The sequence below is a fragment of the Apostichopus japonicus genome, chromosome 5, assembly GCF_037975245.1.
Source record: "Apostichopus japonicus isolate 1M-3 chromosome 5, ASM3797524v1, whole genome shotgun sequence".
In the NCBI taxonomy this organism is placed as follows: Eukaryota; Metazoa; Echinodermata; class Holothuroidea; order Aspidochirotida; family Stichopodidae; genus Apostichopus; species Apostichopus japonicus.
This window is the reverse complement of record NC_092565.1, coordinates 2,052,400-2,078,992: the sequence shown is the minus strand read 5'-3', so window position 1 is coordinate 2,078,992 and position 26,593 is coordinate 2,052,400. Positions and strand designations below refer to the sequence as shown.

Genomic DNA, 26,593 nt, shown 5'->3' with positions numbered 1-26,593 from the left:
CCAGTAAGTGCTAATTATATAGGAATACTTCTTTCATATAATGGTATTTGCACTAATTGGCTAGCATCAGTACTGCACATAGCCAATGCCTCTCCAGGGAGCTGACACTGTAAAAGGGGGGTACCAATGTAGTCTTGGCCTTGACGGTTGTTACTCTTTTCTAGCGTGCGTACATGCCTTCCTTTAAATGCCTACAGTATCTCGATGTGCTTGTCCACTGAATTGTATATGACCAAGGATCTGTCCATTACAAAAGTCTTGGGCAATTCTCCAAAGCCAATGCATGCAGCCTATAGCCAATATTTAAAAAAAAAAATTCATGAATCCCTATTTTGACTGCTTGTTAGGCTTCATAGCAATGCCAAAATTAAGCTTCAAACTCATGAAGATTTAAGCTTACAGTAAGGCTTCACAGCAATGTCAAAATAAACCTTCAAATTCATGAATCCCTATTTTGATTGCTTATTTTGATTGCTTGTGAGGCTTCGATCGCAATGCCAAAATAAGGCTTCAAACTCATGAGGACTTGTAAGGCTTCACAGCAGTGTCAAAATAGAGCTTCAAATTCATGAATCCCTATTTTGATTGCTTGTTAGGCTTCGATGGCAATGCCAAAATAAGGCTTCAAACTCATGAGGACTTGTAAGGCTTCACAGCAATGTCAATATAGAGCTTCAAATTCATGAATCCTTATTTGACTGCTTGTTAGGCTTCACAGAAGTGAGAAAATAAGGCTTCGGATTCATGAATACTTATTCTGAATGCTTGTTAGGCTTCAAATTAAGGCTTCATAGTCATGAAGCTTTATTTAAGGCTTCACATCCTTATTCAAGTTCATGAAGCCTTAATTCTGAATGCTTGTTAGGCTTCAATTTAAGGCTTCATAGTCATGAAGCTTTAGTTTAAGGCTTCACATCCTTATTTAAGGATTCAGAAGCCTTAATGAAGGCATTCAGAAGCCTAAATAAGCCATCATGTTTGGTAAGGGTAGTTCCCAGAAATTTTCTTTCGCTTTCCTAGATTTATCTGTCCAAGAATCGTTCTGGTCAATGGCAATAACACGCAAATTCTCAATAGAATGATTTTGGAGATTGAAGTGATTTGCAACAGGTTGGTAGATTTTTTTGTTTTGATAAATATATATATGTATATATGTATATATGTGTATATATATATATATATATATACATATACATATATATATATATAGATAGACCATATATATATACCATATATATATATATACATATATACATTGGTATTTTTGTTTACTTCAACGCATGATAGCTGGGACTTAGGTTTACCTCGGGGATAGGTTTACCTGACACCAGGTAAACCTAAGTCTAGGGTCTTCTTGTTCAATCAATTTCACTTCCTTTGAGGTATGATTATTTCGAGTTAAGAGAAAACCTCATAAACTTTTCAATTGCGAAGTTACAAAAAAAAAATCGTTCATTTAAAGGGTAAAATTTCCCCTCAAAAGTGGAGGTAATTCCGAATTAGGGTATATAACAGAATTACGAACATGGTATATATGTTGATCCCAACTTTACACCTCGATTTTGACCAAATGCGGCTATATATAGTTCTTTTTGTACTTTTTCTTCCATTAATTTGGGATATTTAAGAAAATAAGAGTTTCTATTTTAACTGGCAAATTTACACGTAACGAAACAACGCCCCCATACATAAGCAGTTCTTTCTGTGTTCGGTGGCAGGGCAGTCGATCGGATCGTATCGTTGCTATACCAATAGCTTACATTCAACGTTACTTTATGTGGGCCTAGCCAGGTAGTCTACAAAGGAAAGTGCCGCAGGTTACCGTAAACATTGCCCATTTGAAGTTGGCTTTTGGAACTTTGGTGGAGTATATGCATTGTAAGTAAATTCCTTAAAAGTGTTCCGGATATATTAATAACTTTTTGAGTAAATACCTTCATGCTGAACACAAATAAAGTAAGCTAGACCATGGTTAGAGTTAGAGTAGACTAGCCTAGGCCTAACGTTAGCCCTAAATTGGACCTATCAGTATTACTGGCTATGGTAAATCACAGCTGCCTGCTACTGCCTTTGCTGATACTCGGAATATAAAATGTGATAAATTAATTAAAGTATATACTTGTAACAGACTGGTCAACCTACACATTTTGCAGCTTGGTGATCTTCCAGATCTTTTAAAGTAAAGGCTTAATAATTGACGCACCTCCAAATATTACTACTACTATACTAGCCTACTACTACTGTAGCTAGTACTAGCAACGATACAGCAGGCAACCATAACTTTTTGCAGCCAAGCAGAGTTAAATATTTCATGAGTTTGAATCCATTTCAGGTATGTGCTGATCAAATTGTGTTTTTGCATGTTTTTGGGCATTTGGAAATCTTACTCCCTAAAAATAACCAAAATTACCTGAATATAATACCACTAATCTCTGGGACCTGACCTTTCTGAGGTTAGAGGCTCAGCCTCAAGAGCATAGCAAACAGCATACAAAGATAATGGATGTTTACTTAGGCCTTCACTACAGTAAGCTTATCGACAGATGTGTCAATTTAGGGGTATGAAAGAACTTGCATTCGTGCGATGCAATTTTGAACCATTTCACGAAATATAAATCTTTGGGTATGTCTCAATCTCTCTGCCATAAAATAAGGCAGTCAGAAAGTCACAACTCCACAAAAACAGATACACAAGCAAACGGAACACTACAGTAAAAGAAAGGGCCTGATAGATTCCATAAACGAGTTACAAAACTAAAATTGGTGAAAACGTTTGCCGTCTCGGTACAATATTCATCCCCACAATATTCTCTATATGTGTTAGTGTGCATCACTTAGCCCTGTGCGTACAGTAGTAGTGGTGTGTCATTGGTTCTGATTCAGAGAACTAAGTCACACAGGGCCTCAGTGTAGCAGTGTACAACAATTTTTTGTAACATGAGTTTTTTTCCCCTGCACCTATGGGATGAATCATGGCTGAAGGTAAACAATTGAGTATTCAGTTTAGAATAACAACGCAATCATGGCTAAGTAATTTAGGCATTTTGATATTAACGTTATGATGTGGGTAGTGTTAATAGTGCTGAAGTAATAGCTTGATCAAAAGTATTCCTCAAAGTCCCACAATGCCTTCACAGGGTGACCTACTGTACAGTCACTTGAGCACTTAAGAGTTTTTGCGAAAAGAGCAAATTCCTTGTCCAAAATTGCTAGGTTTGATCCAGTTTTACGGAATCCCATAACAAAAAAACACAGTCTGTGATTTATCAATGGAAAAGTGTAAAGATTCAATGTAACATATTTGAAAGGATTAGAGTATGATGAAAAACCACCAGCTATGCATTTTAAGGAAATAAACAGTACCTCATTGAACCTTGCATTGTGTTCACACTAATGAGTTATGAAATTGTTATCAGTGTCTTCATCATTAAAAGCTATTAATTAGGTTGATCAATGGTCTCACATATTAGTGCAATCACAGAGGTTAAATTTCAATCAGGTTATAATGCCAAGGGAATTCAGACCTACTTCATTAAAAAAAAAAATTCATGGCTCCTATAAAAATCATTCATGATTAAAACCAGCATACATACAGTATGTGCAACTAAAGTAGTTTCATATTGGGTATCATGTCCAAATAAAAGCTCTTGATTGTATTCAGTTTTCATACTTTTAAAAATGACCATCTGTGTGCAGTAATTTGGTGTTAGTAAGTAACATGAAAATGCACAAGACTAATGTTCAACAGGCACTAGATAGTTCTCATGTCCATAGCACAAACCAGGGAGTTGTTCCATTACAACTCCCTGCACGAACAGGCTATTATGATCAGAGTTGTTATGGAACAATTACAACTCCCTTGTATGATGTTAGCACTGTACTGTGTGACAAAATACTTAAATGCGTACATGTGGTAACATGTTGCTATGATCCGATACTAGCTGGTTGGGTGTATAAATAGATCACCATTATGCAAACTGCACTGCACATGGTTTCCATTATGTAATAAGTTTTATTTTATGAATTTTTCAATCTGACATATATGCTACGTATATGTGTAGGCTGCATGTACAACTTATTGTATCTTAATAATATACAGCAAAAAACTATTGAGAACTGTGATAAACAACATTTTCAAAGTGACAGTTGGGGATCTAAAAGGACCACTGAAAGCCTTCTGTATCGATATAACATGATACTAAACATATATCTCTGCAAGCTAGTGTACCCTGGCTTGAGATGTATGGTTTAAATAAGGTTTTCACAAGTTTGCCCTGTTGACCCAACCACTGGCCTAGACATACCAATAAATAGATCTATCCATGCTTCAAATTGAGTTTTCACAATTTGACCATTTTTACCTAAATTACCTTTGACCTTCACCAAAAACAATAGGCTTGTTGTACTTGTGATGCATCTATGTACATACTGTACCAACTATGAGATCTGTCCAATAAAGCTTACTGTCATGAGAAACTGTGTTTACAAGCTAGGATCATAAACACAGTACTCCCACCAACGCACACGCACACATATGCCATCGTGAGTGGAAAGTTTCAACATCATTGAAACCACACATTAAAATGAACTCAGTCATAATGCCAAAGTCTGTGTACACGAGTAGTCCTGAGCTTAAACCCCAAATGATACATAGAGGGACAAAATGTACCGGTATACATAGTCTAGGGTGCATGCAATTTGTAAGTAAATGAACTGCATGCGGGATGAGGCATTGAACCATGCATGAATACTCAGTCAATCTCTTGAAGTGATTGCATGCTAAATTCCTGGGTACAACTTACATACCAAATAATAGATCAATATTCAAACTTAGTAGTGTGGCATTTTTCTCAATTGTTGCATATGCGGTTTCCATGAAAAAAGTGATAGCTAAATTAACTAAACTGACATGAATATTGGACAACATGTACACTAAGTATTGACATCAAATAGGGAACTGCACTGTCAAGACTTCCACTTGCAATTTATGAAACCATTATCTGGACTTATTTATGTTCATTCTCTTGTCAGAAAAGATGGCTTAAATTTGGCACAATTTGAGGAATGCATGAATGCAGAATGAGAACACCACAGCAGATATGCTCCACTTAATTGCAAGAAGTACAGGGCTGCAATTTCAAGGTCGACACAGGATATCAAAATACTGTAACTTTGAGCTGCTGGTTCATGGGATGCAGCGAGAAATGGCTTATATGGAAATAAGGAGCTCCCACAAGCATATATTGCAAACATCCCCAGTTGTCTTTAATATTCAGTAAGTATTGACTGTGAGATATATTTTAAATCCCTATGACCTGAAGTTAGTTTTCTAAAGTCTTCCCTTTAATATCCTCTAAGTCTGAACAACACACACTATACATAATATAAATTTACTGTACTAAGTTTCAACACGAACATAGATGATGAAAATTTGCTGTTTATTTTCAAAAACTGTAAACGATCTAAGGCAACTGCTAACAAAGTACTGTAAGAAAGACTTTCCACTTCCCACCAAGTCACTGCCAAACCTTTTGTTTTACTTTGCTACTTCCACCATCATAGAATGTTATCAGAATTGAAATGACTTTATGCGTAGTCTTTGAAAACCAAATGTACTGTAAATCTGCAATCTGGCAGGCTGGAATGAATTGTAGGTAGGATTGTGAAGCAAAGACTTGAGGTGTTAACACACCATCACATTTTAACCTTGATTATGATGTGTTTAGTTGTACCTTTTGCAACAATGTCAATATCAAAATGTGAGGCTTTTAAAAAATATTTACATGGAATGTACTTCAGTGAAACTTTGACATATGATTGAAATGTTGTTTTGGTTTGTTTAACAAGAGCTGGTGGAATTTCTCCACAAGAGGAGAAAGTAGTGTCATCAATAAAATCTGCAGACAGAAGAATATTTTTACTGAAGATCAAAATTTTCAATGAAAGGAAAGGCTTTCGATTAAAATTGGACAAACAACTTCTGTAGATACAATGAGGACTAGATTTATATGTCATTGCTTGGAGCCAGGTACGGTGCATTCTGTGAGTTTGAATTTTTCTTTTTAGTTTCTGGACAGGTATATGACATGCATACAAATTAAAATTTGTTAATGAATTTTCTTCCTTCACAGCATCATAAAATTCATTATTAATAATCCATTTATACAAATTCTTATGTTGCTGTATTTGAGAATAATTTTCGTTAGTAAAACAAAGATTTTAATCATATTCATTGCATTAACTATTATTCATGTAACTCCCTTACTTCACTGTATCAAATAAAACATTGTTTCCCCAATCCATTATTCCAGTTGTTATACTGCTGGGAGGGGAGACACCAAGGTCTTTTAATACTTCAGTTACCCAATTAATGCTAACTAGATGCTCAATAATGCTTCCCACAATGGGGATGTTGGGTCTAGCAAACCTTAAGTCTAGTGGACCCTCAATGTAATGGGCATCCTCCCCCCCCCCCCCCATGTTGGTACTGCATGTGGTATACTTTTGTTAGTGAAACTAAGAGTTTCATCCTAGTCATTACATTGAGGGATGCTCTTTATTTAACTCCCTTATTTCACTGCAGCGTATTGGTAGTCAACTATTCTAGTTGTAATGTTGCTAGTACTGTATTTGAGAATCCTTTTGTTAGTGAAACAAAGAGTTTAATGCTATCCATTACATTTAGGAGTACTCTCTAAGTCTCTACCTTCACAACATCATATCATAAATTATTAACAATCCATTTTCTCTTTATATTTATGGCAGAGCTGTAGTCGAGTCCAATTAGCCAGATTCCGATCCAAGTCCGAGTCCATCTGGTCTGAGCCAAATCCAAGACCCCTCAAGTCCGAGCTGACTCCAGATACCAAAGATCACCTTTGGTAAAAATTCTTGAACTGTTATGATAATTATGCACCCAGGAGGAAATTTACCTCATGCTATAATTTTTTTCGGACCAGATAAGTGGCAGCAAGCTCTTCCTGGTTCATAAATGTTATAAAACTACTGGGAGGGGAGACACCAAGGTCCTTCAATACTTCAGTTACCCAATAAATGCTAACTAGACGCTCAATAATGCTTCCCACAATGGGGGTGTTGGGTCTAGCAAACCTTAAGTCTAGTGGACCCTCAATATAATGGGCATCCCTCTTGTTGGTACTGCATGTGGTATCCTTTTGTTAGGGATGTAAGTCTTCCGTATTTTTACGGAAATCCTGTTTTTTTTTCAGGGATGTAAGTCTTCCGTATTTTTACGGAAATCCGTTTTTTTTTTAATTCCAATAAAATTCCACAAAATTGTTCCAATATCAAAGACACAACGCGGCAAAAATGCCTGGCCCGTTGCAGCAAGCTAACTTCAACTTTCACTCATCGATCAATCAAAATACCATTCCTGTTTCGCATCAGCCCGGGCGCTTAACTTTCAAACCATGCAGGGAGAGGCAAAATCATATTCAAACCACGACCACCGCCAGGTTAAAACGTGCTTGTGAGAACCCTGCTCTACTAAAAGTGATATTCTAGTTTAATACATTTAGGATTGCTCATTAAGATTTTCAAATCATCATCATTGTCATGGTTGCTACTTTTTCTGATGTCATCATCATTTGTGAATTATTGTTATTGTTGCCATGTTACATTTGCCAGTATCAATTTTGCTTATTGTTCTCTCAAAATTGCAGAGTAGAAGGAAGAAATGTTAGCTAATAGTTATTATACCATATGTTCTTGGTCTCTAAATTGTTTACGCTGAGGTCAGTATGAACAGAAGTGTTTATAATAGTTTTTCTTTCTGTTAAAGTATTTTCTGAATCATTTCATTAATTTTATATTTATACTGGAATTTTCAGTAGGTGTTGGCTTCATTGAGGGTCAAAGGCTACTCAAGGTCAGTAGAGTAACATAGAGCATCTAACTCAACAAGGAAAAGTTGGTAGTCATATGTAGTGCATATAGGTTTCTGACATTGAGTACTATTCTATAAATTTGTACAGTATAGCAGAAGCCCATGTGAGATAACTAGATATCTGAAACTGAAAGCCCTGTTAACATGATAGTTCAATATTGGAATGATGAATGGAAGTTTGTATGCAGGTGTATCATGTGCTGAGTTCACGCTAATGCTTTTAGCCAAGTCAAAGGTTATTTGAGGCCAATATAGGTAAAATCTGAAAACCTTCATGATCCCATACTATCTAGTATCTGACTAGTAGCTGCTTTAATAGCTGAATCTTAGGGCAATTAATATATTTATCAGAACAAGTAATGTACCTCAAAAGACTTCTTAAGCTCTTTTGAGCCGCATTCAATATTGCAGTGTATTAACTTCATCATTCTTTTAACAAATTTACTCCAAATTGCTAGTTTCATGTTCTGGCAATGAACCTTTGTCATATCATGTTGCATGAGTGCTGTAACTGGTTTACAAGCTTGCAAAAGTCTTAAAAGGAGGATAGGGTGTTGGGATAAATAGTTCAAAATAATATTAACAAAATTGTACCATATTTTGCTTTTCTTTTTTCCCATATGTTGCCACTGCTTGAATAAGACTAGTTGATAGGACTTTTTGTGAGCTCCACCTTTGACAACAAGGTACAGTAGACTTCAACTGCATCTTGTTGGCAACATCCTAGGAAAGTTTCAATAAACACGGATGTTTCTATAAAATGAGGAATCTGATGAACATTCCAATACTGCGAGTCTTTATTGGACATTTCAGCAGGAGGCAATAACCAATTCTGCTCTCGTTACATACTGTAGGTCCTTCATAAAATGCCACTTAAAGAACTGTATTACTTTCTTGGGAAGGTGAATTTTATTGTCAAATACAACATCTGTCAAATATTTAGTTTCCCAACCTGTCCAACTCCCCCCCCCCTCCATTTATCCTGAGTAGTTTAAAGAAACTGGGACAGAATATTTTTTTTGTGGGAAACAAGATTAAATAATGTTGTTTGAGGTATTGAGCATTTATCTATATGTCCCTTTCGAATCTAGATAGGAGGAAGTAGCAAACAATGCAAGGAAAACATGAAGTTCAAATGGATGCTTCAATTGCTTTTACCCAAAACATTGCTATATTCATTGATAAATATAATCCACTTCAAATTCAGTTACCGTTATACAACATGCAAAAGAGATATGATATTGATGTACTTTCTGAATTTAGACCATTGCAGGTGAACAAGTTTAACATTGGTTTTCAATTTGACTGTATGTAGAAAACACCGGTTACATAATGAACCTCAGATACAATGTCGTGTAAATACATATTACTGCTAGGAGCTGTTTAACAAACAGTAAAAGAAAAATTTATTACTTAAATATCAAGAGATTCGCAGAACTCCACTCCTTCAACAATATTTACAGTGGTGCAGACTTCAAAGCAGTGCAAGGGCAACAACTGCATATCTCTTTAAGAAATTTCCAAGTGCTTTCATTTCTAGCATTTGCATGTGTTCAAAAGAAAAATGACAAATTAAAAGATGTGGTCTTTTCAACATGTTACCACATCTCCCCCCCCCCCCCCTCCCTCTCTCCCCCATCAAAAAAGTATTTCATGTACAGCAGTAACCCTTTTTGTACATGTGCAATATATGGGGCAGAGCCTTATTCATGACTTGACCAAGCCCTTTATCCATTTGAATAGCACAAGTTATGTCAGTTGTATTCACATCAATGCCTCATAGAAAATGTGTCTCATGGTAAATTTTCTAGCTGATAGCATGAATGTGAATGAGCTGAAGTTATAGAAGTTGCTTTGTTTATATATTTCTGAAAGTAACATGAAATTTCATATTGATTTTTAATGAAAATATTTGCATTTATCAGTAATAAACAGAAAGAAGACATAATGATTTCTGCTATAGTGTCTATTTCTGCCTCTTATGTTAAAATTGTGTTCATTGGTTGATCCTTGTACTTCGAACATATTGCTCCCTAACTCAGCAAACCCATATTCGATCTGAAGATGCTAATTCAGACAGCTTACTGTTATGACTTGCCTGGTGAGAAATAGGGTTTTCATTTGATGCAAAATTCCAGTTACCGCTATTGTTGACAAACATGACTAGCTTTGGTTGAAGTATGAATTTCATTCATTATTCTAAACTTTCGCTGTAGGTTAGGGTAACATAGATGTACAGGTTTGGGAGATTTGTTTAACCCATCTCCCTGTCGTCTGATATGAGATTAATGTGGCACCTCATTGCCAACTGTGTAAATTTGAATAAACCTACTGAATGTTCTAGCAAGTTCTCGACCAATATTGATGAATTTGCATCTGGATGAATTTGCACTGGATGAATTTGAATCATGCCAACCATCATCTTGAGAACTTCTTTTTGGTCACATAGTAGCTTGAAACAATTGAAAGTTGGAGACAGTACTTTGAAGATATGTGCTCCGGCACCATGTACCCAGTGGCGTTTTGGGTGTCGAAAAAATTACATGTGCGAAAAATATATCATTCATTGGTCTGCATGGTATCGAATCTCCATGATGACCACTCATGAACGACCCTTCGACCGCGGACCGGTAGTAGGCTATAGTTGCTGAAAAACCTGACGTGACATAGCGCATAGGCCGAGATATGTCATGATATTTCAAAGCAACTTACCAGATTGTCTTTTTTCTTCTAGTTCTCTAAACTATCTGATGACCATATCAAGACATGGGGATCTCAAAGTAAAGGATGTTGTGAAACTTTAGAGCAGCTTACAAGGCCTGGGAAGTGTCATTTCCAACGATCTAGGAGGCCTTTTTAGCTAAAATTTTTGGGTACGCTGCGCGCCAACTCATGGTGGCGCTCCGCTTAGATAGTAACAAGACGCCCTCCCAGGAAATGGTCAAGCCCCCCCCCAGCGCCCCCACTGAATAAAATCCTGGCTACACTACTGACCTCAACACTTTAGCCACTTAAGCATCAGGACCACTTCAGTTGTATAACAAGTTCCATGTTCTTGACAAGCAGCTGCAAATGTTCCCTAATACTTACAAAAACATGTGGTGCCACAATGTCACCAAACTAAAATATTTCAAGAAGTACATTGCAAAAGAATGAGTCCATTTATACAGTTAAATATGTAGAAGACTTCCCATGAAGACTGGTCTGCATTCTCTTGGTTCTGTCTGCTTGAAGCTTATAATATTAATTTCCTCTATCTTTTATATGGTGTAACAGTGTAACATATCCTGGAACTAGTTAGTTTTCTGTTATTGCTCTGCATTTATGTGAAGCAAATACTATATTACTGTGCCAATTCAACAACTATTCCCAGCAACTTCCTAACTCCATTGAAAGATGTGCTGTGTCCCAGAGGATATACATGAGACGTGTGAATCTACTTTGCGATTTACAGGACATACTTTTGCTTTGCTTGGCATCGGCTTCTATGCAAGCTTTTAATTGATAAGCCCAACAAGGAGCTATACCACTATGTACAGCATGATGAAAAGCTTGGTTGATGATTGTATTCACCCCACTGTAAAATGTGTGATAATCTTGCCTGGCATTTCTAATTAGAGCATATCCTTTGCTGTATCAGCCTGTAGATCTATCCATCTGTTGGTACAAAAAGAAAAGCTTTCTCTTAAAGATATGCTGATTTGGTCCCAATTATAGCACACGCAATATAGCTTGGAATGTTTTGAGACTACCGAATAGACCTCACATGACCTCACACTCTACAAATGAAGAAAACAATGAACTGCTTTACAAAACTAAATCTCCTGTAATTCAGCCAATATTTTAATCATCTCACAACCTTTCATATATACTATTTTCACTGTAAATTTCAATTCGTTTATCCATCCCATTTTGGGCCCATTAATTCTTGATTCATCTTGCCTTGTATACAACATTACACATTTTATTTATGCAGCCATGCATTCAATTGGAGCTGAAACAGCTCCCTACCATAGCAAGTGCATTTAAAAGTTGCAAGTTATTTAAGCTTTACCAATTGTAAAGATTTCAAAATTTAAATATACATGTACATTTTATGTGGACCTAGCCTGACAATTTGGTGTTGTCCTGCATTGACCTTTAAGAGTGAAAAACCAGAGAGTGGATATAGCTCTAGTGTAGTTAAATACTATGGAGATAGAGGAAAAGATACCACCACATTAACCAGATCATACAAAAGTTTTCATCCCTTCTGATTGTTTCTTCATTCCATAACTTTGGAATAAATTACCTCAGATGTTACTCGTATTTGAGATAATAGAGTCCTATGGTATCAAGTTTATGCGATGTCAAACCTACAGAATATTAACTTACTTTTTGGTTAATTCAGAAAATATCTTCCATTTTGCTGTCAATGATGCAGTAGGTCACCACATCAGTCTGTCCCAGACGGCATCTGTGCTCTAGCTATGATTGCTACCGTTCCAACATTGACTTTTTCACTGCATGGCAGCTACATCGTACAGTGTTATTCCCTTGGATAGTGGGCTGTTGTCATTCATCTTGAGATTGTTGATCATCAAATTTGTCTGAGAAAACATTAACAGTGCCAATCAAATAAATATCAAATGGTCAGAGTGTAGATGTGCATTATTTCAATTTTTATTGTACACTTCTCTCCAATATATTTTGGGCCAATACAGAGCTCAGATCTTTAACACTGAATATTGCACATTTAGTCAACTTGGTATTACTTATGGATCTAAATAGACTTAACAAAATGACTTATACATATGCAAGGGAGGGGATAGAAGGCTTTATCAAATTTTTGTGTTATATAGATTTTTGGAGGATGTTAACTTTTAATTAGGTGCACTCTGCTTTTGTAACAGTTACATTATGGAACTGTACTGACTCAATAACCTTTTGGACGCATGGCATTGTTATTTTGTACAAATTTTGGCTAGTTATAAATAAGACACAAAAGAAACACAATGCATCACTTGAGAGACTTAGATTAAAGGTATTCTGCATTGGCCCAAATTTGATGCTGTATTTTCAAGTATTATATCCTTTAACTGTTTTTATTGATACCCTCACTGGGATATTCAGACATCTTACAGTACAGTGGTGTTTAGAATGTCTGAGAATATTTTGGAGAGTAAAGACTTCCAAGAACTTTTTGAAAAGTTCTAGCAATTATAGCATCTCTTATTCAATACAGGCTACTTGTAAGTTACATTTGCTTGGTGACTTCAGTCTCTAATAATCTAGGCATAGCTACTGTACAGTATAGTAAAGGCTTCACAATTGACGCACACCCGTAATTGACGCACCTTAAATTATTACTAGCAACGATACAGCAGGCCACCTAAACTTTTTTGCAGTCAAACAGAATTACATTTTTCATGAGTTTGAATCCATTTGAGGTATTTGCTGACCAAATTGTGGTATTTTTTAAGCTTTTAACACCCTCCCCCCAGTTTTGCACGTTTTTTGGCCATTTGGAAATCTTACACCCTAAAAATACCCAACATTACCTAAATATGATAACACTACTCTCTGGGACCTCACCTGTCAGAGCTTAGAGGCTCAGAGCATAGCAAACAGCATCTGAAGTCAATGGATGTATACTAAGGCCTACACTACAGTTAGCTTATCGACGAATGTGTCAATTTAGGGGTATGAAAGAACTTGACACAGCAGACATTTTGTGGTCAAATTCTGCTCAATTGTACGGTGCATAAGCACAGAACCTTAAATATTTTGAGATCAGAACATTTCTGAGGAACTACACATATGAAAAACACATACAGTTGAGTAATTTGGATTTTTCCTTGATAGATATCATTGATCAAATCCTTAAGTGCGTCAATTATAAGCCCACCATGCAACAGTATCTGGTCATGATTAGGGCAATGCACAGTAACATTATTGTCCAGCAAAATCTAAGGCCATATATGATACATACATGCACAGTAGTCTAAGAAGTTAAGCTGACCTACTTGAAATCTAATTTCTCTGGCAGTTGGTATTAATTTGTAGCTCAAACTACAGACCAGTTTACCCTTGACCCAATGCTAAGGTAGTGTTAGGACTTGGACTATGGCCCTAGGCTACAGCCGAACGTAGGCTAGGCCTTACAAGTTTTAGGCTATGGCTAGTCTAGACTATAGTATTGGAATATGGGTATGAACAAATTACGTGAAGCTGTATGCAACAATGTTATAATATCAACGTTATTAATATCACCAAATTTTTCTATTGACTAATCTCATGGACCTTACCTGAAGTTGTTGGTGAGACGTTTTTGTGTTAATGGTACTTTTTTAAGAAAAAGTCAACAAGGAAAGAACCTGGGCACGAAAACCAAACTACCGAACGGCTGACTCGATCTCAAGCCCAGTCCCCTTGCATTGAGAGGGAACAGATACTACACATCATCTTAGCCGAAACTGTTATTGGGTTGCATGCAGTGCAGCCTACGGGTATGCTTTAGTGTTAGCCCTGGCGTATACAGTGTACACAGTGTAGAGCGTATACACTGAATACAGGCTACTGCCGCTGTCAAGAAAACTACGGATGCCTGTACGTCAAGTAAACTTATAATCAACTGGGGGATATACTTTGAGAGCAAGCCTTAGGTTTACCGTAAGGGTTTGACCAATTGGATTTTTCCTTGCCAAATGACCCAAAAAGTAGGTAGCAACTTTTTAACGACTGATATGCAGTTTTAGTACCATAAGGTATACTGATGTAAAATTTCAAGTTGATCCAATCATTTCACCTCAGGTAAACCTAAGCACCAACTTGGAGAAGTAAACGTAAATACCAATCCAGTGCTATATATATAGATATATATATATAGATTGATAGACCATATATACTAGTATGTATATATATATATATATATATACATATATAGGTATATATATATATATACTAGTATATATGGTCTATCATTATAACGCGTGTCTGTGTATGGACGCCAATTGTGCTATGAAACCAACCTTCGCTGGTTTTGAACATGACGCATTTCGGTATTAGACCAGGATCTATATGCGAACTGCAAAAGTTCTTCGATGCAACACTGCCATCCAGAGATAAAATGTGATACACTCCAACCTGAATGCTTATTGTTACCCCAAACCTAGTACCGTAACTCGCACATCTCCTGTGAATATCATGTAGTGCCACGGATCCAAGGGCTTATCATGTGCGGGGGGGGGGGGCGCATCCATCACTACTTGAGATTGTTCCCATCTGCATGAAAACGCACGCCCCACAACCCCTACGCCCCACCCCTCTTATCGCTTCCCGATGAGTTACAAAACTTAATTAATAACCTTCGCCCGTAGTACCAAGACCTTGACAAAATCCGGCAACACACCACTTCATCGATAACAAGACTAGTGGTCGGGTTGTGTATTAGTGACGTCTAGAAGTCGTGCACTCATCTAAATGGAGTGTGACCACTCCCGATTTTTGCAATTTTCCAAGATCAGGCATTTATTTCAGTCTCATTTCAATTATTCGAATTTGTAAAGCAAACAGTAGATATCACTTCATATCAGTGAGCATGAAAATGGCGTTCCGGGATGAACAGCCTCCAAACCATGAACGCAGATCCTGGTGGGGACAGCGGGATGCATCCCCACCAACTTTTTCAGTAGTGGGCACATGATATACCATGTCCCCACCAATTTGTCTTGACCAATAGCTGTATTTCAGGTTCCCCTTTATTGAACTTTGGCGTAGTTTGATCCAGCATTGTGCAAATGACATGCAGCAGTTCTCATTTTATTATATTTTATCCACAATTGTTAAATATAGGACGGAAATCGCATTTGCAAGCAGTCTATAATTGTTTTCTTGGAGAGGACCCCAGACCCACCACCGTATACAAAAGTCTACTTGGATCATTTGTCACCTGATTTTTTTCTGCAGACGCCCATGTATTTCCCCAAACTAAATTTCTAAGCCATGAAATCTAAAAAACTAAAGGAGGTTTGGGAGCATCATTAGGTCTGGGAAGTGTTATTTCTGGAGATCTGGGAGGTTGTATTTGCAACAAAAAAAACGTATGCTACTCACGAACCCATGGTCGCACTCCTCTTAGATAGTGCCAGAGAACAGACACGCGTCCCCACCATTATCCAAGACTGATCTGTGCCCATGCTCAAAACTGTCGATGTATGTAGTGTTCGGTTTCAGATATATCTGGTATTTTTTTATTTCCTTCAACGAAGTTTTATAGTAGCCGTTATAATATTTGTACACCAATAAATTAACTGTGTCTGAATTTTCGAAAGTTCCCTGACCAACATTCTTCATCATATTTCCCTCTACTCGTGCAATTTTGACCGGTCTGTTAGGGGTTCAAGGAGTTTTTTCTATATTGTTTGTCCGTATAAATTTTGTGCAAACATTATGGGTATGTTTTGAAGTAAATTTATTCACGAGAAATATCAATTTTCAAATTCTGAACAAATATTGGGCTTAAAACCTTGAAATGTGGGCTGACGGGTATTGTGGGCCGCGACATAGAATCACCTACAAAAGCAATGATCCACAGGAGATTTGATGAGGTTGAACATGATGTGTGACTGGTGACAATCTTCAAAAAGGTTATACATGAAAACAAAACTATTTGGAAATACTTGGTTCTTAGGCAAAAGTGTAAATCTGGTTGGTCAGTTTCAAGTCCGAGAAGTGGCATTTCCGGTGATCTGGGGGGTATCAAAACCTGAAATTTTCTTGTACGCTATGCGCCAACCCATGGTGGCGCTCTGCTTAGATAGTAATTCGTGCCCCCCGGGTTAGAAAATCCTGGATACGCCCCTGTATTATAGGGCAGATGGGTCAGTGCCTTAGCTTCGCTTTTTGACAGGGGCAGCCTGGCCCACTCCTCCTTTTGCCCTTCCGTTCCAAACAATTTTCTATCCCCAGCACCCTCCTTCATTCCGCCCTTGTACTTCCCTACTTGCCATCTCCGTAGTAGCTCCGTGTTTTGATCTTGCAGCGCTTCCAACAACCAACTCTCAAAATTCACTGTAGCTACAGTGTGCATTTCTCTTGCTAAATTCCACACAGTTCACTGTTCTACTCGTCATGTACATAGCCTGTTCGAACTTCATTTTCAACTACACATGCGCATATTACCAAAACCTGATCCAACATTTATCCTGTGATCTTTGCAAACAATCATCTGTACGAAAATTACAGGCCTATGTGAATAGCTTTTTACGCAATGTCGATTAAAAAATCATAAATTTGATGTTCTAAAGTATAGAAGTTTACACACGATTGTTGCACCAAAATAAAATTTACTGAAGCACGTGGTCAATTAGACCACAAAAAAATTTGCAACAGAAACTACTGTGGTATGAATGCACATTTAAAATTAGCAACTCTTAATGCAGAGAGAAGAAACAAACTGTGAGATGATATATCCTTTTCAGGACCAGAGATGTAAGCTTCCCACAAAATTCATAGATTGTCTCAACTCTTAACATTTTCTGATCAAAACAATGATTAAAAATACTACGTGATAGTTTCAGAAACAATTCAAGTGCATCTTCGAGCCACCAGTGATTGTTGTCAAAATGTAAGTAAAACAATACAAGACAACTTAAGGCCTAACGTTATAATATTTGAGTGCACATATATGATAGCCTAAACCACAAACTTTGTTATCTCTACACAGGGGAAAGTAACGTTATAAGTAATTGTTGTTAAACAACTTACTTTGTTCAAGAATGCAAGAATGTTGCCAGACAATCGGTAGGGACTATTAGCCAATCAAATCACGGGAAGTTTGGTAAAGCATCATTGTCTATTTTTAGCATGAAAATCTCCGTAATGGAGTTTTGGTAACCCTGTACGTTGTGGTTGATCATTATGATGTATTTATTTTCAAAGAAATTATATGATCTGTATGAGTGGGAGAACTTTTGATTCTCGTCAGAAGAAGTTGTGGTTTTTTGAAAAGAAACAAAGATATTCATTGAAAAATGTGTTTTATTATGTTCTCCGTTGACCTAGTTGGGAGAGTGAACTTGGGGTTTGTTTCTCAAAAAGAAAAAGTTTGGGTCCATTTATAGAGTTTGCCTCCCTGGCCAAAACATTGCGTCCTGAATACAGAATCCTTCGTACGTAACAATGCTGCAACTATGAGTATAAATAATTGGATACTATGCTATGCCAATAGAGACATTGGCACTAAGTGTAACACCTCAGTGTGAAACTGATTTAATCAACAACTGCTGTTGGTGAACATAATAGGTCATGAAGGTCCATGGTATACCTGTGTATTCAAATATAGTTAATATCATGTCCATATTCATACTGGTGGGTTTGGGTTCAGTCCAGTAACCAATCAATGCAAAATTTTGACATCCTCAAGTGAAGTAGGTAATTACAGTAGACTATTTTAGTATTTTTTCCCAAGTGTAAGGAAGCCAACAGAAATTTATTTGAAAACCCTATCCATGTCATTATTGTGCATGAACACTCAACACTGGCACATATACCAAGCCATTTTAATAATTGAATTATGAAGAAGCCCTAAAATCATTGACATATTTGAAGTAGAAGAAACATGTTGCGATGCTTGTGATGCTTGTGAACACCATTGCACATGAAGATTCATATAACTGTAAAAAGTGAACCATTTTACAAGTTATTTCCAACTAAGATGTATTGTTGACAAATTAGTTGCAGCCGGAACAAAGTTGTGGTGGTTCAAATTGTAATTGCCCTTTCTGTTCATAGCATTGTTACAAACAGGAATCTGCATCCAGGATGCACAGTTTTAGACAGGGATGCATCTGGCGACACAGTACATACACTCATTTATGCAAACATAACCAAACACATTTTTAATGAACATTAATTTCAACACAAAAATCTCCAAAGAACCAAAATTTCATACAATCCTACAGATGATTGAATTTGTTTGAAAACAATGAAAATGAATCAGAACAATCAACTGCAATCAACAATCAAACTTGTAAGGTTTTTGTTACAGAGCTGAAAACATCCATTACAGAGATTTTCATGCTAACAATATTAGTAAATGATGATTTTACAAAATTTGATTGGCCAATAGTCCCTTACCAATCATCTGCAAACAATTTTTGCATCTGCAGTGCTCAATGAACAGAAAGGATGTTGTGCAACTGCAACTACTTGTAATGTTACTTTCCCGTGTAGAGATAGCGACGATTGTGCTATAGGCTATCATGTGTTCACTAACATATCATGTTACGCCTTGTTTCAGACACACATTTTGACAACAAGCACTCATGGTACTAACTAAGTTGTAGTTTAATTGTCTCCAAGAATATCATGTACTATTTTAAATTATTGTTTTGATCACAAAATGTTATCAGTTGAGACAATTTATGAATTTTGTGGCAAGCTAATGTCTCTGATACTGCAAATGATTTTTTTATCTCACAGTATGTTTGTACCTCAATGTTAAGAAGACAAAGGTTATGATATGTGGAGGAAAGAATGACCATCATATTCAAGCTGATGGAGAGGATGTCGAAGTAGTCAACACTTTCAACTTCCTGGGCTCTCTGATTGTGGATGATGGTGGATGCTCACAAGAAATACGACGGCGTCTTGCCATGGCTAGATCATCTGCTATAAACCTCACTGACATCTGGAAAGACAGAGGGATCTCAAGGAACACCAAGATTCATATGATGAATGCTTTAGTCTTTCCAATCGCTACATATGGGTCTGAGACGTGGGCTCTTGGAGCAGTAGACAGAAAGAAAATCCATGCTTTTGAAATGTGGTGTTGGAGGAGGATGCTGAGGATATCATGGGAGGAACGTAAGTCAAATGATTTGTTAAGAACCAAATTGGAGCGAAGCTTGGTCACCTTATGTCAGAAGATAGATAAGAACAAGCTGCAGTATTTTGGACACATTTCTAGGAGAGAAGGTGACAACTTGGAGAAGACCATTACCCAAGGTCATGTTGAGGGTCAACGAAAACGTGGTAGGCCAAAAATTCGATGGGCTGACGGAATAAAAGAGATCACCGGCATGAACATCTGCGCAGCTCACCGATATGCCCAGGATAGAAGTGGTTGGAATGTCATCATCAATAGGGTCACAAAGGGTCAGTCATGACTCATAGGACGACAACGACGATGTTTGTACTCTTGACATTGGGAGTTGCTAAGTAAAATGTGCATTCATACCACAGTCATTTATTCATTGCAAACTTGCATAAATTTTGAGGGCTTAAACTGGCCAGGGTTGGGCCCACTTGCAAATATAACTGGGGAAAAGGAAAGATTTGGCAAACTTTGAAGAAAAACTGCATTGGGTAACTGTTAATTGTAACTTAGGAAAGGGTTCATAAAAGTTGTGAGCAAGTACCAGGCTATTAAGGGGTATGTTCTTGTGTCGTTGACATCTGTACATAATATTTTTACATCATTTAAGAGGCGCAATTAAATCTGGTAAATGTGCAGTATTTTTATTCAGATTGCAATTTCTCTCTAGGCATTTGTTTGACTTTACATTGATTCCCGACATTCACAGCATGTGCATAACCGATTACATTTTGCAGACGTTATGTAAGGGAGTTGTATACTGTACAGTAGTGTGCAATACATGTCTAGACCATATATGGTACTAGTCTATGGCAAACTTGACCGTTTTGAAATTGACAGTAATTTTGTTATTGTATATTAAAGTATAGGCCTATCAATATAGGCTACAGTTGTGCACAAGCAAATATGTTGTCAGCCCTCATTATAACTAAGTATTGTTTGTTCTTGTGGAGGTATTTAAAGTGCACGATTCATGGAGGACTGCAGGGTCGCAAGTTTTTTTGAGCGGACGCAAACAAGTTTAAGACATTGCAGGCTGCGAACACAAATTTCAATATCCTAGTAACAATACTATGTTAGTGTAAATATCTAAACCGACACATCAACTGTATGGTATACCATAGTTTCACAATAAGACTACTCAGAACACAGTGGCAATGTATATACTTTGTATTGGGTGTGTGACTCTATTGTAAAACTTGCAAATGTATTCTGACTGATAAGCTTTGCATAAAGCAAAATCTATTTTAGTGTGAACATTCGAACTTAGGTCAAGCTAAGCTGACTGAAAAATTTGATGTTACTTCACAACAAAAGGGGACACATCAAATGTTACATGACCAGACTGACATATAAAACCATGCCATAGCAAGCCCAACAATTGCAGTTTGAACAGACAATGCTAAGTAGAACTAAAAGTACTATGTATAGTCATTCAAACATATTTACTACCAGAATGTATGCATTGCAGTGGGGATATGGTTGCCAATTAATTCTTGGGTAAACCATATCAATGCTTGAAGGTCAATCTCAGTCTAAAAACAATCACATCTGCTATTAGACAACACCTTCATCAGTGAAAAGAGTTTGACAGTCTTTAGTACAAAAGCAATGGAGACCACTTGACGTTCTAGGTCAGATCTGAGAAGTGACATGATTGATATTAGTGATACAACTGTAAAACAAATTCCTACCTGTTCGAAGTGGTTATTAAAACATTTGTAATGTTCATTGTTCTCCATGTTCAGTTGCATTTAAGGAGTCTATGCCAAAGGAATCAAAGCGATAGTGATGTGTGTGCTTGCCTGCATGCATGCATGACACTTGCTTGTAAACACGGTAACTCACAAAGTTAATGGTGGATCTGTCTTTAATATTGAGTACAAGAAGTGTATTGTTTTGCGTGTAAGAATCCTATTGAAATTGCTAGAGGTCAAACGTTGCATGAGGTCAACAGGCTGAAAATCTTTTAAACATTATAACTCCAAAATTAAAGCTACAATTAATCTGTGAATTCTCCAAATGTATGATTTTCTTTTGGTGACCATAGTTTGGTAAAACTCAGTTCAGTTTGGTTATGTGAAGGGGGTCTATAGGTCTTCAACTCAACAAACCTGGCATCAAGGTAATGAAATCTGCTTCAGAGTTAATCTCTTACTTGAAACGTACACACACTTAAACCTGATATTTAAGGCTGTCTCCCTCTGAATTTCAAGGGGTCATCAGGTTAACTCAAATGGTGCAACACTTGGCCATTTCCCCCAAATATTTCACAGTTAATAAGCAATGTCATGTAACTCTGGATAACTATTTAAAGGGATTTGCTAGCTCAAAGTTGGTAAAATGTGTCTATATTTCACAAAGGAAGACTGTTCTTTCTGGATATGGAAACAAGGTTTAAATTAAATTCTATACTGTAAACACCTCAATGGTGGATGACCACAAGGGATTTTGTACAAGCAATTTTAGGATATTTTTAGTAAGTTAGCAATGTGTCTGGCAGTATCTTCCATGGGTGAAATGAACAACTGTTAACAGAAAAGATTAATATGTAACAGTAACATTAGGCTTATGTACATGCCATCAGTATACTTGGATTTTGTGTTGAATGGGTAATGAACAGGTACCTAGAAGGAACCGACCGCAATTAAGAAACAGGTACCCAGGAGCAAATATTTGGGTTGTTCTAAATCTCATTACTACTGGACATAGAAAGTGATGTTGGAATAACTTGTTTTAGCTTGTTTTACCCACTTCAAAGAGATGGAGCAGGGCTGGTTGGTCAAACAACTTGGAGGGGTAACATGTAAAACATGGAAATACCCTTTTTTAAAAGTGAGTGCAACAGCTGATACAGAATAGTATGTGCATCCTTCTTAGTCACACTTGTTTGAGTTAAATCTTTTGGTGTATGATCTTCATCAGTGTACAACAAATTAGTTTAGGATGCAAAGAATTCAATGATATTGCTATAAGAAATGATTTCATGCCACATTTAAAAGGGATTTCCGGCATGGATAAATATTTACTCCATTTAAGAAATTAAAGATTGTAAGTTTTTCCATTTATCCTGGTCATATTTGCAATTAATATTTCAAAATCTTGAAAACTATGTGCTCACAACCTTTTTGTGGAAGAGCCTAAAATGTTACTTTGTGACATGGGCACAGATAAGTAGAAGCTACTTCAGTGTTCCAGTGCCTAAATAAGAGGACACATGCACAGGCTTTGGAGATATATTGCATTGGGTTTTGCAGTCATGCATATTGCAATGAGGACCCCTTGTTACCATGCCTAGAATTTATTGAACCTTAATTGCACCAACTTAAACTTATCCATTGCTTTGTGTGGTCATAAAATACTTTTTTCTTCCCTATTTTATGAAGGCTGTTTTCATCTACTGTGGCTGTTCTTTCTGGGTGACAGCTAATTTACTTGGTAACAGTTTAGCACTGCGCCCCACGTAACACCTACTACCTCTTCCTTCCAAATCTACCATCCTCAAGGGTTACAACTGTTTTTCTAGTGTGATTTACATCTATTGGAATATTTTTGGTTTAAAAGTTTATGGTGCAGTTTCTGAGGGCAGCTGGGACCTGTATTCCAGATAACATCACCTGCATCAAGCACTGATAAGTATCATGTTAAATTTTGCAGATTTTTGGACATGAATTTTTTCATTAGATTTCCTGTCATGCCTGTCTTTTCTTTGTACAGGTATCAGTTGTGCAAAATCTTAGTTGTCTTTAGTGCATGCTTTATATATTTTGTAGCCTTGCTTTGGACTATATATCACTTTTTATGTGTTAGGCTACAGTACTTGTTGGCCTGAGAGCTTAGGCTGGAGCTTTTTCTTAGACCATGGGGCTACTCATGTCCAGTCTCTGGAGTTTGACTTCACATTTGGTAATCCCTCAGGGTAAGTTCTCTTACAAAAGAAGGATTGTGAGTTGTCATTGGTCTCCTTCCTTCCCTCCAAGGCTTCCTTGGCAGAAGCTCTGTCTTTGGGGTATAAGTTGTAGACATTCTGTAACATGTTCTTAAAGATCTTTTATTCTTACTTCGAGACCTCAGGGTTCTCGTTTTTTCTGTCAGGCTATAGTTGGGTCCTGGTGATTTGCCGACAGCCCCCCTTTGAGCCTGTGTTTTGTTCCTTGATCAAGGCCCCACCATTGCTTCAAAACCTTAGGGTTCTCGTTTTCTCGTTAGTCTAAGGAGCTACGCTCCTTTAGTCCCTTCGGGTCTCCTTGGCGTTCCTGAAGGCTGTAATGATACTTGTCAGGTCTGGTGCTGGCCTTGTGTTCTTACTCCGTTTGAATATCCGCCCGCCCTTTAGTAAGAATGCCATCCATTATTGGCCACTACCCACTTCTTCGACTTTCAAGGCCATTAGTCAGGAATGTTAGCCTGTGTGTTATGTAATCAACTCACCAAGCCTAGTAAAGATTCAAGCTTGGAAATGTCACTTGCACAGCTCAAATTTTCCAGCCATCTACCGTGAGAGCCTATTCAAATGCCTGAGGGAGGTAAACTGTTCTGACAGTGGTATTAAAGGGCACTCAATTATTCTACTGTAGCTATGCTAAAAAAATAAAACAAAAACAATCACTATTTGTGTACCAAACAATAATGGGATGCATGAGCAGGCAAATTGTTTGACCTCAATACACAATATCAAAAACAATGTTCTACACAATGAAAAATTTTGCTGCACTATCATGCAAGGCAAGTAAATAATGACTTAGTGTTTGTGGAATATGTCATGCAAACGGTTCTCTCTGATTTGGAAATGTTGAAAGAGACACAGACATTACATCTGTTCTGTATTTAACTGACAAGCATGAATGAAAACCAAACATTTAATAATGCCATCTTACTGTCTTGATGAATTTGATATAATATGTAGTTACTGCATTCAATTGCCTCTCCTTTTTTTCCAGATGATATTGACATCCTGGATGTGGTGTAAAGTGATCTGCTACTTGAGTTGATATTTGTTATCATGGGGGACTTGCAAGTTTGGGTTAATGGCTTTGAAAATACCATTAGTGGTTTAGATACCACTACAACTTCTAGAGATATAGCAATAGCACTTGCACAATCTTATCGACTGGTTGGTTGTTTCAATCTCATTGAGAGAACGGTACCTCCATCCAAATGAACACCCTCTGAACTTGTCTCAGAAATGGGGGCAAAACTCTCAGAACTGCTTCATCTTGAGAAAAAAAGATTTTGTCACCCACTCCAGCAGTAGACCATCATCAAGCACTCAGTCAAGTCCTGTTCGAACAAGGCAGGTTGAAGTTTCATCACCTGTCAGTCTTTCATCTGGGATCACATCTGCTTCTAGTTTTAAAAAGAAGAGTCATGCGCCACCAATTGTTAAACCTAAACCTTCATTGGAAACATCTGAAGCAGAATCGGTGAAACCTGTACCTGTACCAAGGAAAACATGTCTTGGTCTCCTCACCATTACTTGTTCAGGAAGAGGTCTTTCAACAGTCACAATCGAAGCAAATATATCATCAACCAGATATAATTGTTAAAAGTCAGCTTCCTGCTTATTCTAATGACAGCTACCAGCCCAAGTCCCAAAATCAACCAGATCATAAGGACCACTCTACATTGCAAGATAAGGAAGGTAAGTCATCTGCTGAAGGTGAGAGACTAAACCAAGAGAGAATGAGGGCCTTGGAAGTACAAAGACAGGAACAAGAATAGGTGTAGAAGGCAATGAAGGTAAAACGAACCAGGGAACACAAAGAAATGAGGCAAGACCTAGGCAACAAGAACAGAAGAGAAGAAACAGGTGGACAGAGACCATTAAAGAAACTAGGAAAACAAGAAGATGAACAATTAAAGAGTACAGACATGGAGAAACACCAGGAGCAACAGACAGTACAAGATGACAATAGGAGAAAGGAAGGTACAAAAGACAATGATAGAAAACAACCAAGAAAAGCAGGGAACAAGTTTGGAGAAAGAACTTGAAGAAAAGAAACAAACAGAATTGGTTAAGAGAAGGAAAAAAGAACTTGATGAGAAGACAAAGGAAGCAGAAAGAGTCCAGTCAAAGAATCTAGCAGAACAAAAGGAAAAACTGCAACAAGATCAGTTACAAAAAGAAAGGAAGAATAAGAAAGAAATGGAGAAGAGAAAACAGCAAGAGGATAAAGCAAAAGAAGCAAAGAGACAAGAGGAGGAGGAGAGAAAGAAAGCTATAGAGGAAGAAGAAGAGAAAGGTAAACTGGCAGACCTGGTGAAAGCTCAAGAGTGCAAACTCAATCACCAGCAGTCACAACTGACAGGACTAGATGTAGCTATCCAAGGTCTTCTTAAGTTTGAGAATGATCCTGCCATTCACAAGATTCAAGAAGAAATATCAAAGATAGAACAATCTATTCAAAGAAATCAAGCCTTGCTTAATGAAAAAGATTTCTGTGATAATGAACTGGATCTGGAACGGCAAATACATAAGAAGTTGGAAGCAAGTGTTGATGTCTTGAAAGATAAGGTAGCTGATTGTAACAGGCAGATCTCCCAGAAACAAGCAGAGATTATTCAATTGATCAAAATTGTCAAAAGGTAAGAAAAAATGGTAAAATTAGACAGAGATCAGTCAGAGGAAATGAAGGCTGTTAAGGAAGAGTTAAAGGAATTGAAGCATGAGTATTCAGTTATCACAGCCAATCTGGAGAAAGTGAATGAAAAGTTAAATGGGTTGATTAATGAATTAAGACTAGTAGAGGGGGACTTGGAAAAGAAACGACCAAAGGATTGCACATCATTATTCCAGAAAATAATACTTAGATTGATAATGGAAGAGAAAA

At 37.2% G+C, this 26,593-nt stretch overlaps 1 protein-coding gene and 1 long non-coding RNA gene across 9 annotated transcripts in view; one reads left to right on the top strand and one right to left on the bottom strand.

Annotated features, from left to right (window-relative positions):
* The window catches only part of LOC139967268 (uncharacterized), a 58,939-nt gene that overhangs the window by 19,507 nt on the left and 12,839 nt on the right, over positions 1–26,593 (top strand). For 2 of the 8 annotated variants that reach the window (XM_071970870.1, XM_071970871.1), the window contains exon 2: positions 24,704–26,348. In XM_071970870.1, coding sequence (XP_071826971.1) covers positions 25,669–26,348 — 680 coding nt within the window. In that variant the 5' untranslated portion in view covers positions 24,704–25,668. Of the gene's footprint in view, positions 1–19,369; positions 24,561–24,703; positions 26,349–26,593 lie in introns of those variants that run through there. The other 6 variants (XM_071970868.1, XM_071970867.1, XM_071970866.1 and 3 more) reach the window with 6 other exon arrangements.
* On the bottom strand, positions 7,504–14,741 carry LOC139967253 (uncharacterized). The gene is made up of 3 exons (XR_011792925.1): positions 14,194–14,741; positions 12,281–12,495; positions 7,504–11,563 (listed from the first exon to the last, which is right to left on the bottom strand). It is a non-coding gene; the product is annotated as an uncharacterized lncRNA (long non-coding RNA).